The sequence below is a fragment of the Panulirus ornatus genome, chromosome 36, assembly GCF_036320965.1.
Source record: "Panulirus ornatus isolate Po-2019 chromosome 36, ASM3632096v1, whole genome shotgun sequence".
In the NCBI taxonomy this organism is placed as follows: Eukaryota; Metazoa; Arthropoda; class Malacostraca; order Decapoda; family Palinuridae; genus Panulirus; species Panulirus ornatus.
This window is the reverse complement of record NC_092259.1, coordinates 19,204,217-19,220,646: the sequence shown is the minus strand read 5'-3', so window position 1 is coordinate 19,220,646 and position 16,430 is coordinate 19,204,217. Positions and strand designations below refer to the sequence as shown.

Below are 16,430 nucleotides of genomic sequence, written 5' to 3'. Positions count from 1 at the left end.
GATATAGCTGGGGAGAGAACGTGAGGTGGGAGTTGATATAGCTGGGGAGAGAACGTGAGGTGGGAGTTGATATAGCTGGGGAGAGAACGTGAGGTGGGAGTTGATATAGCTGGGGAGAGAACGTGAGGTGGGAGTTGATATAGCTGGGGAGAGAACGTGAGGTGGGAGTTGATATAGCTGGGGAGAGAACGTGAGGTGGGAGTTGATATAGCTGGGGAGAGAACGTGAGGTGGGAGTTGATATAGCTGGGGAGAGAACGTGAGGTGGGAGTTGATATAGCTGGGGAGAGAACGTGAGGTGGGAGTTGATATAGCTGGGGAGAGAACGTGAGGTGGGAGTTGATATAGCTGGGGAGAGAACGTGAGGTGGGAGTTGATATAGCTGGGGAGAGAACGTGAGGTGGGAGTTGATATAGCTGGGGAGAGAACGTGAGGTGGGAGTTGATATAGCTGGGGAGAGAACGTGAGGTGGGAGTTGATATAGCTGGGGAGAGAACGTGAGGTGGGAGTTGATATAGCTGGGGAGAGAACGTGAGGTGGGAGTTGATATAGCTGGGGAGAGAACGTGAGGTGGGAGTTGATATAGCTGGGGAGAGAACGTGAGGTGGGAGTTGATATAGCTGGGGAGAGAACGTGAGGTGGGAGTTGATATAGCTGGGGAGAGAACGTGAGGTGGGAGTTGATATAGCTGGGGAGAGAACGTGAGGTGGGAGTTGATATAGCTGGGGAGAGAACGTGAGGTGGGAGTTGATATAGCTGGGGAGAGAACGTAAGATGAGCTTAGTGAGGTGGCAGATGTCGTGGGTTCACCAGGGAGTGTGTGGTAGTGCAGTACCCTCAGTGGATGTAAGACCTGAACCTATGATGAAAATGGGAAGATGGTGGATGTGTTGGTAGATTGGAAGAGCAATATGTAGCGTGAGGTTGGCTGCTCAAATAAGACATGAGTGAAGTATGGAAGTAAGAGGTGTGTGTACGACACTGCTGAAGTAAGAGGTGTGTGTACGACACTGCTGAAGTAAGAGGGTTTGTACGACACTGCTGAAGTAAGAGGTGTGTGTACGACACTGCTGAAGTAAGAGGGGTTTGTACGACACTGCTGAAGTAAGAGGGTTTGTACGACACTGCTGAAGTAAGAGGTGTGTGTACGACACTGCTGAAGTAAGAGGTGCGTGTACGACACTGCTGAAGTAAGAGGTGTTTGTACGACACTGCTGAAGTAAGAGGTGTTTGTACGACACTGCTGAAGTAAGAGGTGTTTGTACGACACTGCTGAAGTAAGAGGTGCTTGTACGACACTGCTGAAGTAAGAGGGGTTTGTACGACACTGATGAAGTAAGATGTGTTTGTACGACACTGCTGAAGTAAGAGGTGATTGTACGACACTGCTGAAGTAAGAGGTGATTGTACGACACTGCTGAAGTAAGAGGTGTGTGTACGACACTGCTGAAGTAAGAGGTGATTGTACGACACTGCTGAAGTAAGAGGTGTGTGTACGACACTGCTGAAGTAAGAGGTGATTGTACGACACTGCTGAAGTAGAGGTGTGTGTACGACACTGCTGAAGTAAGAGGTGATTGTACGACACTGCTGAAGTAAGAGGGGTTTGTACGACACTGCTGAAGTAAGAGGTGATTGTACGACACTGCTGAAGTAAGAGGTGTTTGTACGACACTGCTGAAGTAAGAGGTGTGTGTACGACACTGCTGAAGTAAGAGGTGTTTGTACGACACTGCTGAAGTAAGAGGTGTTTGTACGACACTGCTGAAGTAAGAGGTGTTTGTACGACACTGCTGAAGTAAGAGGTGTTTGTACGACACTGCTGAAGTAAGAGGTGTTTGTACGACACTGCTGAAGTAAGAGGTGTTTGTACGACACTGCTGAAGTAAGAGGTGTGTGTACGACACTGCTGAAGTAAGAGGTGTGTGTACGACACTGCTGAAGTAAGAGGTGTTTGTACGACACTGCTGAAGTAAGATGTGTTTGTACGACACTGCTGAAGTAAGAGGTGTTTGTACGACACTGCTGAAGTAAGAGGTGTTTGTACGACACTGCTGAAGTAAGATGTGTGTGTACGACACTGCTGAAGTAAGAGGTGTTTGTACGACACTGCTGAAGTAAGAGGTGTGTGTACGACACTGCTGAAGTAAGATGTGTGTGTACGACACTGCTGAAGTAAGAGGTGTTTGTACGACACTGCTGAAGTAAGATGTGTGTGTACGACACTGCTGAAGTAAGAGGTGTTTGTACGACACTGCTGAAGTAAGAGGTGTGTGTACGACACTGCTGAAGTAAGATGTGTGTGTACGACACTGCTGAAGTAAGAGGTGTTTGTACGACACTGCTGAAGTAAGAGGTGTGTGTACGACACTGCTGAAGTAAGAGGTGTGTGTACGACACTGCTGAAGTAAGAGGTGTTTGTACGACACTGCTGAAGTAAGATGTGTGTGTACGACACTGCTGAAGTAAGAGGTGTTTGTACGACACTGCTGAAGTAAGAGGTGTTTGTACGACACTGCTGAAGTAAGAGGTGTGTGTACGACACTGCTGAAGTAAGAGGTGTTTGTACGACACTGCTGAAGTAAGAGGTGTTTGTACGACACTGCTGAAGTAAGAGGTGTTTGTACGACACTGCTGAAGTAAGAGGTGTTTGTACGACACTGCTGAAGTAAGAGGTGTTTGTACGACACTGCTGAAGTAAGAGGTGTTTGTACGACACTGCTGAAGTAAGAGGTGTGTGTACGACACTGCTGAAGTAAGAGGTGATTGTACGACACTGCTGAAGTAAGAGGTGTTTGTACGACACTGCTGAAGTAAGAGGTGTGTGTACGACACTGCTGAAGTAAGAGGTGTTTGTACGACACTGCTGAAGTAAGAGGTGTTTGTACGACACTGCTGAAGTAAGAGGGGTTTGTACGACACTGCTGAGGTAAGAGGTGTGTGTACGACACTGCTGAAGTAAGAGGTGTTTGTACGACACTGCTGAAGTAAGAGGTGTGTGTACGACACTGCTGAAGTAAGAGGGGTTTGTACGACACTGCTGAAGTAAGAGGTGTGTGTACGACACTGCTGAAGTAAGAGGGGTTTGTACGACACTGCTGAAGTAAGAGGTGTGTGTACGACACTGCTGAAGTAAGAGGTGATTGTACGACACTGCTGAAGTAAGAGGTGTGTGTACGACTGCTGAAGAGCATGTGCTGAAATGGTGTGGACATATGGATAGGATCAGTACAGAGATGATAACTGAGAAGATATACATGGTAGAAGGTATACATGGTAGAAGGTATACATGGTAGAAGATATACATGGTAAAAGATATACATGGTAGAGGGTATACATGATAGAAGATATACATGGTAGAGGGTATACATGGTAAAAGGTATGCATGGTAGAAGATATACATGGTAGATGGTATACATGATAGAAGATATACGTGGTAGAAGGTATACATGGTAGAAGGTATACATGGTAGAAGATATACATGGTAAAAGATATACATGGTAGAGGGTATACATGATAGAAGATATACATGGTAGAGGGTATACATGGTAAAAGGTATGCATGGTAGAAGATATACATGGTAGAGGGTATACATGATAGAAGATATACATGGTAGAAGGTATACATGGTTTAAGGTATACATGGTAGAAGATATACATGGTACACGTGGAGGGAACAAAGGTAAACCAAAGAGGAAATAAAGATGTTTCAGTCACTCGGGGTCTGAACAGACAGGAGGATATGCAAGTGATAGAACGAACTGAAATAATGTGGTATACAAGGGACGACGTGCTTGCTCTGAGTGAGGTGAACCGTGGAAGATAAAGCGATCAGGAGAAGCCATACAAAAGTCTATGAAGGAGCAGAGTGGAAAGAAAATGGATGTGAGAACATGTGTGAGAGATGTATTCGCATCATAGAATATCCGCTATTGTGTCAAGACTACAGTGAGGCTATAGGTTAATAAGACGTTTAATTATCAGATAATGCTACATCATCAGAATACACGACGATATTTACCTGTGGAATATGGAGATAAGATATGGAAATGGACTGAGGCGCCTCCTGCACTTTCTCCAAATATCGTCACTCGGTCAGAGTCGCCACCAAAATGATGAATATTTCTCTGTATCCAACGCAGAGCGAAGATTTGGTCTTTCAAACCAAAATTACCCGGGATCACAGAGTCCTCTGTCGACAGGAAACCTGAAAACAAACAATGAAATTTACTGTTGCATTTCACTCTTATGTACTAGAGAAGAATATTCTATATACTTCAGTGTAGCGTACCTGGGGCGAATATTCTATACACCTTACTGCAGTGTAATACAGGAGAAAATTCGACATGTATCACTGTAGTGTATTAGTGAGGAATATTCTATATACTTCAATGAAATGCACGATAAAGGAATATTCCATATATTTCAATGAAGTGCACGATGGAGGAATATTCTAAATAATTGCATGAAGTGTACTATAGAGGAATTTTTTATATACTTCAATAAAGTGTACTATAGAGGAATATTCTATATATTTTAATGAAGAGTACTATAGAGGAATATTCTATATATTTTAATGAAGAGTACTATAGAGGAATATTGTACATACTTCAATGTATTGAACCGAAAGAAGAATATTCCATATACTTCACTGTAGTGTACAAGAGAATATGTTATATACTCCATCAAAGTGTCAATATTATGATCTTTATGTCACAGTTTTCAATGCAACACAATTTACTTAATAAATAATGTGAAATAAGCCTAATAAAAGAGATAATACAATCTAGAATGGATGAACATCAATGAAAAAGCCAATGTACATAATACCAGTACATCATGACCCATCAGTTGTGCTCAAGTAACGTTTCCTTCCTCTGGCAACATTGATATGAACAAGTTAATGGTTAACCCGTGTAGTTGTACACAAACCATCTAGTTAACCGTGTAGTTGTACACAAACCATCTAGTTAACCGTGTAGTTGTACACAAACCATCTAGTTAACCGTGTAGTTGTACACAAACCATCTAGTTAACCGTGTAGTTGTACACAAACCATCTAGTTAACCGTGTAGTTGTACACAAACCATCTAGTTAACCGTGTAGTTGTACACAAACCATCTAGTTAACCGTGTAGTTGTACACAAACCATCTAGTTAACCGTGTAGTTGTACACAAACCATCTAGTTAACCGTGTAGTTGTACACAAACCATCTAGTTAACCGTGTAGTTGTACACAAACCATCTAGTTAACCGTGTAGTTGTACACAAACCATCTAGTTAACCGTGTAGTTGTACACAAACCATCTAGTTAACCGTGTAGTTGTACACAAACCATCTAGTTAACCGTGTAGTTGTACACAAACCATCTAGTTAACCGTGTAGTTGTACACAAACCATCTAGTTAACCGTGTAGTTGTACACAAACCATCTAGTTAACCGTGTAGTTGTACACAAACCATCTAGTTAACCGTGTAGTTGTACACAAACCATCTAGTTAACCGTGTAGTTGTACACAAACCATCTAGTTAACCGTGTAGTTGTACACAAACCATCTAGTTAACCGTGTAGTTGTACACAAACCATCTAGTTAACCGTGTAGTTGTACACAAACCATCTAGTTAACCGTGTAGTTGTACACAAACCATCTAGTTAACCGTGTAGTTGTACACAAACCATCTAGTTAACCGTGTAGTTGTACACAAACCATCTAGTTAACCGTGTAGTTGTACACAAACCATCTAGTTAACCGTGTAGTTGTACACAAACCATCTAGTTAACCGTGTAGTTGTACACAAACCATCTAGTTAACCGTGTAGTTGTACACAAACCATCTAGTTAACCGTGTAGTTGTACACAAACCATCTAGTTAACCCGTGTAGTTGTACACAAACCATCTAGTTAACCCGTGTAGTTGTACACAAACCATCTAGTTAACCGTGTAGTTGTACACAAACCATCTAGTTAACCGTGTAGTTGTACACAAACCATCTAGTTAACCCGTGTAGTTGTACACAAACCATCTAGTTAACCGTGTAGTTGTACACAAACCATCTAGTTAACCCGTGTAGTTGTACACAAACCATCTAGTTAACCGTGTAGTTGTACACAAACCATCTAGTTAACCGTGTAGTTGTACACAAACCATCTAGTTAACCCGTGTAGTTGTACACAAACCATCTAGTTAACCCGTGTAGTTGTACACAAACCATCTAGTTAACCGTGTAGTTGTACACAAACCATCTAGTTAACCGTGTAGTTGTACACAAACCATCTAGTTAACCGTGTAGTTGTACACAAACCATCTAGTTAACCGTGTAGTTGTACACAAACCATCTAGTTAACCCGTGTAGTTGTACACAAACCATCTAGTTAACCCGTGTAGTTGTACACAAACCATCTAGTTAACCCGTGTAGTTGTACACAAACCATCTAGTTAACCGTGTAGTTGTACACAAACCATCTAGTTAACCCGTGTAGTTGTACACAAACCATCTAGTTAACCGTGTAGTTGTACACAAACCATCTAGTTAACCGTGTAGTTGTACACAAACCATCTAGTTAACCGTGTAGTTGTACACAAACCATCTAGTTAACCGTGTAGTTGTACACAAACCATCTAGTTAACCGTGTAGTTGTACACAAACCATCTAGTTAACCGTGTAGTTGTACACAAACCATCTAGTTAACCGTGTAGTTGTACACAAACCATCTAGTTAACCGTGTAGTTGTACACAAACCATCTAGTTAACCCGTGTAGTTGTACACAAACCATCTAGTTAACCCGTGTAGTTGTACACAAACCATCTAGTTAACCGTGTAGTTGTACACAAACCATCTAGTTAACAGTCTGTTCCCTGGCACATGATTAGTGTTCTGCTATGCTACATTTTCCTTATTATTTGCTACTATTGCTTTATCATTTATATTTATAATTTCCATTATTGCTTTATCAGTTTTATTTCATTATTTCTATCATTTCTTTATCATTTATATTTCATTATTTCCATCATTGCTTTATCAATTTTATTTCATTATTTCTATTATTTCTTTATCATTTATATTTCAAATTTCCATTATAGCTTTATCAATTGTATTTCATTATTTCCATCATTTCTTCATCATTTATATTTCATTATTTCTATTATTGCTTTATCAGTCATATTTCATTATTTCTATCATTGCTTTATCATCTGTATTTCATTATTTTGATTTTGCTTTATCATTCATATTTCAACATTTATATTACTTTTTATAACAAAGAAGTACAGAAGTGCATTCCATATAAAACTGTACAATGTGCAAAAGTTGTTATAGATGTAGCAAGTGGGATGGGAGTGCATAACCCTGGGTCCAGAAACACTGAGTAAGTTCTCTGCTACGGTCAGCAGGTAACTGAGGAGAGTGGACCATGGTCAGCAGGTAACTGAGGAGAGTGGACCACGGTCAGCAGGTAACTGAGGAGAGTGGACCACGGTCAGCAGGTAACTAAGGAGAGTGGACCACGGTCAGCAGGTAACTGAGGAGAGTGGACCACGGTCAGCAGGTAACTGAGGAGAGTGGACCACGGTCAGCAGGTAACTGAGAAGAGTGGACCACGGTCAGGAGGTAACTGAGAAGAGTGGACCACGGTCAGGAGGTAACTGAGAAGAGTGGACCACGGTCAGGAGGTAACTGAGAAGAGTGGACCACGGTCAGCAGGTAACTGAGGTGAGTGGACCACGGTCAGCAGGTAACTGAGGAGAGTGGACCACGGTCAGGAGGTAACTGAGAAGAGTGGACCACGGTCAGCAGGTAACTGAGGAGAGTGGACCACGGTCAGCAGGTAACTGAGGAGAGTGGACCACGGTCAGCAGGTAACTGAGGAGAGTGGACCACGGTTAGGAGGTAACTGAGGAGAGTGGACCACGGTCAGCAGGTAACTGAGGAGAGTGGACCACGTTCAGGAGGTAACTGAGAAGAGTGGACCACGGTCAGCAGTTAACAACTCTACATACTGGAGTTACTGTAACTCTGCCACACATGTACAGTTAACAACTCTACATACTGGAGTTACTGTAACTCTGCCACACATGTACAGTTAACAACTCTACATACTGGAGTTACTGTAACTCTGCCACACATGTACAGTTAACAACTCTACATACTGGAGTTACTGTAACTCTGCCACACATGTACAGTTAACAACACTACATACTGTAGTTGCTGTAACTCTGCCACACATGTACAGTTAATAACACTACATACTGTACTTCCAGTATGTTTAAGAGATCAGCTGTACGTCTTGCAAATCTTAGAGATCAGCTGTTCTTCCTGCATGTCTTAGACGTCAGCTGTATTTCCTACATGCTTGAGAGATCAGCTGTACTTCCTGTATGTCTGAGAGATCAGCTGTACTTCCTGTATGTCTGAGAGATCAGCTGTACTTCCTGTATGTCTGAGAGATCAGCTGTACTTCCTGTATGTCTGAGAGATCAGCTGTACTTCCTGTATGTCTGAGAGATCAGCTGTACTTCCTGTATGTCTGAGAGATCAGCTGTACTTCCTGTATGTCTGAGAGATCAGCTGTACTTCCTGTATGTCTGAGAGATCAGCTGTACTTCCTGTATGTCTTAGAGGTGAGCTGTACTTTCTGTATGTCTGAGAGATCAGCTGTGCTTCGTGCATGTCTTGGAGATCAGCTGCTCTCCCTGCATATCCAAGAGATCAGCAGTACTTCCTGTATATCTTAGACATCGACTGTACTTCCTGCACATCTGAGAGATCAGCTGTATTTCCAGTATGTCTGAGAGATCACCAGTACTTCCTGGTTGTCTCAGAAATCAGCTGTACTTCCTTTATGTCCTAGAGATCAGATGTACTTCCTCTGTGTCTGAGATCACCTGTACCTTCCATATGTGTGAGAGATCAGCTGTACTTCCTGTATGTCTGAGAGATCAGCTGTACTTCCCATATGTGTGAGAGATCAGCTGTACTTCCTGTATGTCTGAGAGATCACCTGTACTTCCCATATGTGTGAGAGATCAGCTGTACTTCCTTAATGTCTAAGAGATCAGCTGTGCTTCCTGTACGTCGGAGAGATTAGATGTACTTTCTGCATGTCTGAGAGATCAACTGTATTATCTGCATATCTGAGATCAGCTGTATTTTATGCACATCTTAGAGATCACCTGTACTTCCTGTATGTCTGAGAGATCACCTGTACTTCCCATATGTGTGAGAGATCAGCTGTTCTTCCTGCATGTCTTAGAGATCAGCTGTACTTCCTGTATGTCTGAGAGATCAGCTGTACTTCGTGTAGTCTGAGAGATCAGCTCTACAATCTGCCTGTCTGAGATTAGTTGTACTTCCTGCCTATCTAAGAGATCAGCTTTATTTCCTGCATATCTTCGAGATCAGCTATACTTACTGTATGACTGAGAGATCACTTGTACATCCTGTATGTCTGAGAGATCACTTTTACATCCTGTATGTCTGAGAGATCACTTGTGCATCCTGTATGTCTGAGAGATCAGGTTTCTTCCTGCATATCTATGAAGTCAGCTGTAATTCCTGTCTGTCTAAGAGTATGTCTGTACTTCCTGCATGTCTTATAGATCATCTGTACTTTTTGCATATGTTTTAGGTCATTTGTACTTCCTGCATATCATAGAGGTCAGCTTACTTCCGGTATGTCTGAAAGATCAGCTGTACGTCCTGCATATCTTAGAGATCAACTGTATTTCTGCATGCTTGAGAGATCAGCTGCACTTCCTGCATGTCTTAGAAGTCAACTGTACATCCTGTATGTCTGAGAAATCAGCTGTACATTCTGTATGCCTTAGCAATCAGCTGTACTTCCTGCATATCTAAAAGATCAGCTGTACTTCTTGCATGTCTGAGAGATCAGCTGTACTTCCTGTACTTATAAGAAGTCAGCTGTAATTCCTGTATGTCTAAGAGATGTACTTCCTGCATGTCTTATAGATCATCTGTACTTCTTGCATATGTTTTAGGTCATTTGTACTTCCTGCATATCATAGAGGTCAGCTGTACTTCCGGTATGTCTGAAAGATCAGCTGTACATCCTGCATATCTTAGAGCAACTGTATTTCCTGCATGCTTGAGAGATCAGCTGTACATCCTGCAAATCTTAGAGATCAGCTGTACTTCTTGCATATCTAAAAGATCAGCTGCACTTCCTGCATGTCTTAGAGGTCAGTCAACTGTACATCCTGTATGTCTGAGAAATCATCTGTACATTCTGTATGCCTTAGCAATCAGCTGTACTTCTTGCATATCTAAAAGATCAGCTGTACTTCTTGCATGTCTGAGAGATCAGATGTACTTCCTGTATGTCTGAGAGATCAGCTGTACTTCCCGTATGTTTGAGAGATCACTTGTCCTTCCTGTATATCTGAGAGATCAGCTGTACTTCCTGTATGTCTGAGATCAGCTGTACTTCCTGTACGTTTGAGAGATCAGCTGTACTTCCTGCATATCAAGAGATCAACTGTTCTTCCTACATGTCTGAGAGATGAGCTGTATTTCTTGTATATCTTAGAGATCAGCTATGCTCCCTGTATGTCTGAGAGATCAGCTGCACTTTTTGTATGTCTGAGAGATCAGATGTCCTTCCTGTATGTGTGAGAGATCAGCTGTACTTCGTGCATGTCTTAGAGATCAGCTGCTCCTCCTTCATATCCAAGAGATCTGCAGTACTCATGCATATGTAAGAGATCAGTTGTACATCCTGCATGTCTAACAGTTCAGCTGTACCTCCTGTATGTCTCAGAGATTAGCTGTACTTCCTGAATGTATAAGAGATCACCTGTACTTCCCGTATGTCTGAGAGATCAGCTGTACGTCCTGCAAATCTCAGAAATCAGCTGTACTTCCTGTGCGTCTAAGAAATTAGCTGTAGTTCCTGCTTGCCTAAGAGATGAGCTGTACTTTCTACATATCTTTGAGATCAGCTGTACTTCCTGCATATCTAAGAGATCAGCTGTAATTCCTATATGTCTGAGAGACCAGCTGTAATTCTTGCATATCTGAGATCAGCTGTACTTCTTGCATGTCTAAGAGATCAGCTGTACTTTCTGCATATCTTAGAGATCAGCTGTATTTCCTACATGTCTGAGAGATCAGCTGCACTTCCCGCATGTCTGACAGATCAGCTGTACTTCTTGCATATCTAAGAGATCAGCTGTACTTCGTGTATGTTTGAGAGACCAGCTGTACTTCCTGCATATCTGAGAGACCAGCTGTACTTCCTGCATATCTGAGAGACCAGCTGTACTTCCTGCATATCTGAGAGACCAGCTGTACTTCCTGCATATCTGAGAGATCAGCTGTGCTTCCTGCATGTCTGACAGATCAGTTGTAATTCCTTCATATGTTAGAGATCAGCTGTACCTCCTCTATGTCTAAGAATTTAGTTGTACTTCTCACATTTCTTAGAGATCAGTTGTACTTCCTGTATGTCTAAGAGATCAGCTGTACTTCCTGTATTTCTTAGAGATCAGCTGTACTTCCTGCTTGTTTGAGAGATCTGCTGTTCTTCCTGGTTTCAGGAGCAGAAACCAGAGTAATATCTACTGAAGAAGGAAAGTGACTCAACACTGCGGCGAAGGGCAAGGGGGTCAAATTGTACGTTAACATGGTCAGTTTTATTAGACAGATCACATTTTACTCAACTGTGTCAAGGAAGGATGCAGAGCTAAAACCACCCCAGATGTGAGAGCAGTACACCATACAAGGACGAATCAATCCCTTGTATAAATGGAGCAACTGTTCAAAAGAAGTTTCGACCCTCTAAACAGGACACCTAATTTCTTAAAGGCAGTCTTAGCTATTCCTGTTGTGTGGGGTTTCCAAGAAAGAGTGGATGTTACTGTAATACCTAGTATGTTCACTGAGTCAAGAGGTGGAATTACAGAACTGTCAAAGGAGAGACGTGAATTGTGAGGAGTTTTCAATAGAGGAGGGTAGAAACTGAGTTTTGAAGGCATTAAACTTAAGAAGATTTTGTGCACCCCGCTGAAATATCCTGTCCAAGTCTGAGTTTATTGAGGAAGCTGTGTCAAGATAAAATGTAGATCGAGTGAGATAAGAGGTAGCAAAATTGAGGGATGTGGATGAATGCAGTGTTGAGTCGTCAACTAATGAGTGCATTGGATTATTTATGGAGTAGACGAAAACGTTGAAAAAAAGGAGAAAAAGGTGAAGGGGACAGGACAGAACCTTCAGGGACACCACTGTTGATGTAGAGTAGAGGGAAGCCTGATCCATCAACAACCATAGAAACAGATCGGCCAGAGAGGAAGCTAGATATGAAGGAGCAAAGTGAGGGAGGGATGCCAATAGAGGGAAGCTTAGAGATGAGACCCAGATGTCACACCTTGCCACAAGCATTAGATATGTCAAGGGTAGCAACACATAACTCCCTAAAATCTTTCAGGGATGATGACCAAAAATTAGCAAGACAGGAGAGAATATCACCAGTGGATCTCGCCTTACGGAAGCTATACTGGTGATCAGAGAGAAGACCGTGAGATTCAAGATGTCTCAAGAGGGATTCAAAGATTTTAGAAATGGAAGATTTCAAAGCAATAGGACGATAGTTAGAGGGGTCAGAACGGTCACCCTTCTTAGGGAAGAGAAGTGTCTATGTATGCTTCCTGGGAGAAGGAAATTTTTCATTTTAAACAGAAATGGAACAGACGAGCAAGCACAGGTGCAAGTTCAGAGGCACACTCTTTCAATACACTGTTTGGGTGCCATTAGAACCATAAGCCTTGCTTGTGCCCAGAAAAAGAAGCGCTTTTCAGACAGTCCGAAAGATATTACGGGAAGATGCATAGGATTAGCGAGAGGAGCATCAAGGGGTGAAGGAATGTTAGAAAAAGGCAAGATGGACTGCCCACCAACTGTCCCTCTCCCAATCTCCTTCTTTCCCACTTTTCCTTCATCTGTCTCAACTCTTCAATTCTCCTTTGCTTTTCTAAAAAAAAAAATGTCAAACATGGCAGTCTCATGGCAGAAATTTAGATAGTCGAAGGAAAATATAAGATTTGTTGAATTAGGAGTGCAATAGGCGAAACAGACGAAAAGTGTGGTAGTAGGGAGACAGACCTTGAGCCACGTAACATAAAAGTTTGGAGAGTGAAGGTCCTTGAGGCATGCAACAGGTGTGTTGATGTTGGAATAAGCACAAACACCACCTTTGTACCGGAATCATGAGCGGAGGTGATAGTTAGATATGAAGAAGGGACTTGTGAGAACATAATTAGACAACTGTGACTCAGAGAGACGTAAGATATTAGGAGAGACAGTAGACTGATGGTGTTCAACTGGAGAGGGGTTACTGGAGAGACCACGAATGTTGGTATAATGAACAGGTAATGAGGAAGATCTAACAGATAGGGAAAGGTCGTGGGAGGGGCCGGTACTAGTACGGCCAGAGTCCTCCCTGTCATTGGCAGTTGAGTCAGGCAGAAACCCAGAGATTCTTAGCGCCCCATGATGCAGGGGGACCAGGGACCAGAGATCTGACGAACTCTGTCATGATAATACTTACAAATGTCTGAGTGAACAGAAGTTGGCAAGAATATTTATGTGAAAAAACAAGCAAGGGTTTGAGCAGTAGTATTGTGCTTGTAAGATGGCAGGATTAGCCCGGTAGTCCCGTGTTGATGAGACAGAAAGTAAGACCAGCAATCCTGACATGGCAAGTAAGATGGTTCCGGCCACCACATAACGACCCTCAGTCAGTACCGTAACCCTGGGCGGCTGCTGTTATAATCCTACAACCTAATGTGAATCAAAGCAAGGTTATTAGATTTAGCTGGGTTAAGGGACAGGTTAGTTGGGAGCGTGAGTTTGAATGGAAATCAAAAAATTAGAGGAAGTGAAGTGTTTTAGATATATGGAAGCGGACATGATAGCGAATGGAAGCATGGAAGCTCCCTCCCCCACCCTCCCCCGGGGGAGGGTGGGGAGGGAGCAAAGGTTCTGGGAGCGATGAAGAATATGTAGAAAGAGACAACATTTTTTGGAAGGGCAAAAATGTGCATTTTTGAAGGAATGGTACTCACAATAATGTTGAATAGATGGAATATATATGCATATATGCATAAGGCTGTGCGGAGGAGGGTGGACGTGATGGAAATGAGATGTTTGAGGATAATATGTGGTGTTAGGTGGATTGATCGAGTAAGTAACGTAAGGGTAAGAGAGATGTGTGGAAATAAAAAGAGTGTGGTTGAGAGAGAAGAAGAGGGTGTTTTGAAATGGTTTGGTCACATGGAGAGAATGAGTGAGGAAAGATTGACAAAAATATATGTGTCAGAAGTGGAGGGAACAAAGAGAACGGGGAGAAGATATCGGAGATGAAAGGATGGAGTGAAAAATTTTTTGAGCGTTCAGGGCCTGAACATGCAGGAGGTTGAAAGGCATGCAAGATATAAAGTGAATTGGAACGATGTGGTACACTGGGGTCGACGCGCTGTCAATGGACTGACTAGGACATATGAAGCGTCTGAGGTAAATCACGGAAAGGTCTTTGGAGCCAGGTATGGAGAGGGAACTGGTTTTAGCACATTACACATAACAACTGAAGATTGGATGTGAGCGGTGCCGCCTTTCTTCGTCTGTTCCTGGCACTACCTAGCTAATATGGGAAACTGCACAAGTTGGTGACTGACCTTGAAAGAGTGTGTGAATAGAGGAAGTTGAAATCAGATGTGAATGAAAGCAAGGTTATTAGGTTTAGCAGGGTAGGAGGAAAGGTTGGATGGGGTGTGAGTTTGAATGGAGAAATATTGGATTTATTCAGTTATGCAGAAAGCTCCAGTCCAGGACTAACGTCCACATCAAAACCGGTTGATCGAAATATGAAAAGAATTAGAAAACGGAAAAGAAAAGGCAAGGAAAAATATTTACGAATTCCGGAGAAAGTGAAAAATCTGTCTTTTGTAATGTGCCAGGTCATAGCTATTGGGAAAGACATGATAAGGTAGAGAGTTCTAAAGCTGCCACGTGTAGGGAAAGAAGCAGGTATCAAAATGACCCACCCTTCAGTAGCTGATGGCCAGACAATAATCATGTGACGCAGCAGCTTGCCGACTATTGTGTGGTCTAGCTAGCGGTGTAGGCACACAAGCAGCCAGTTCTCGGGAGCAAATAGCAAAGTAATGCCTATGGAAGAGGGAAAGTGATCCAACATTGCGGTATAGGGCAAGTTGGTCAAGTTTGCAAGTTAGCCTGGGACAGTTTATAAGACGAACCACTTCCGACTCATCTGTGTCAGGTAAGGATACTGAGCCATAAGCCACCCCAGATGTGAGAGCAGTACACCATACAAGGACGAATAAATCTCTTGTATAAACGGAGCAACTTTTTAGAGAAGAAATTTCGATATCTAAACAGATCACCCAGTTTCTTAGAGGCAGACTTAGGTACTCCTGTAATGCGGGGTTTCCAAGGAATATGTGATGTTACAATAATACCAAGTATGTTCATTGAGTCAAGAAGTAGAAATTACAGAAGTGTCAAAGGAAAATGGAGAGTTGTGAGGAGTTTTCGATGGAGAGATGGGTAGAAACTGGGTCTTGGGGACATTAAACTTAACAAGACTTTGTGTACCCCACTGAGATATCTTGTCCAAGTCTAAGTTTATTGAGGAAGCTGTTGCCAGTGAAGTCCTTGGAGTGAATATGGCAACAAATGAAAGCATGGAAGTTGCAGTGAGTCATAGGACAGGGAAGGGGTCGAAGGTCCTGAGAGCGCCGAAGAGTACGTGGAGAGATTATTATCTGGGAGAGCAAACATATGCTTGTTGGAGGTATATTAGTCTCATCAATAATTTATGTATGCGAGGCATGGGGCCTGTTATAGGTAAGGCTATGCGGAGGAGGGTGGATGTGTTGAAAATGAAATGTTTGAGGACAATATGTATTGTGTGGTGGTTTGATCTGGTAATTAATAAAAGGGCATGAGAGTGTGTGGTAAAAAGAAAGGGTATGACTGAGAAAGATGAAGTGGCCTGCTGAAATGGTTTGGACGTATAGAAAGATGAGTGAGGAGAGGTTGACAACGAAGATGAAATTCTAAGAAGCAGAGAGAACAAGGAAAACGGTGAGACCAATTGAAGATGGAAGGATGGGGTGAAAAGGATTTCAAGCGATCGGAGCCTGAACATGCAGGAGGGTACAAGGCATGCTCCAGATAGAGTAAATTGGAATAATATGATATACAGGGGTCGATGTAACGTCATTGGACTGAACCAGGGCATGTGAGGCATCTGGGGCAAACCATGGAAAGGTCTGTGGGGCCTGGATGTGGATAGGGAGCTGTGGTTTCGATGCGTTACTCATGACAGCTAGAGAATGGATATAAGTGGATGCGGCCATTCTTTGTTTATTCATGGTGCTACCTCGCTATCGAGGGAAAA

The 16,430-nt window shown here is 42.6% G+C and overlaps 1 protein-coding gene across 1 annotated transcript in view; it reads right to left on the bottom strand.

The window, feature by feature from the left end:
* The window catches only part of LOC139760438 (juvenile hormone esterase-like), a gene marked incomplete at its 3' end in the record, with an annotated part of 88,590 nt that overhangs the window by 17,543 nt on the left and 54,617 nt on the right, over positions 1-16,430 (bottom strand). The window contains exon 5 of the mRNA XM_071683675.1: positions 4,020-4,205. Coding sequence (XP_071539776.1) covers positions 4,020-4,205 — 186 coding nt within the window. The remainder of the gene's footprint in view (positions 1-4,019; positions 4,206-16,430) is intronic.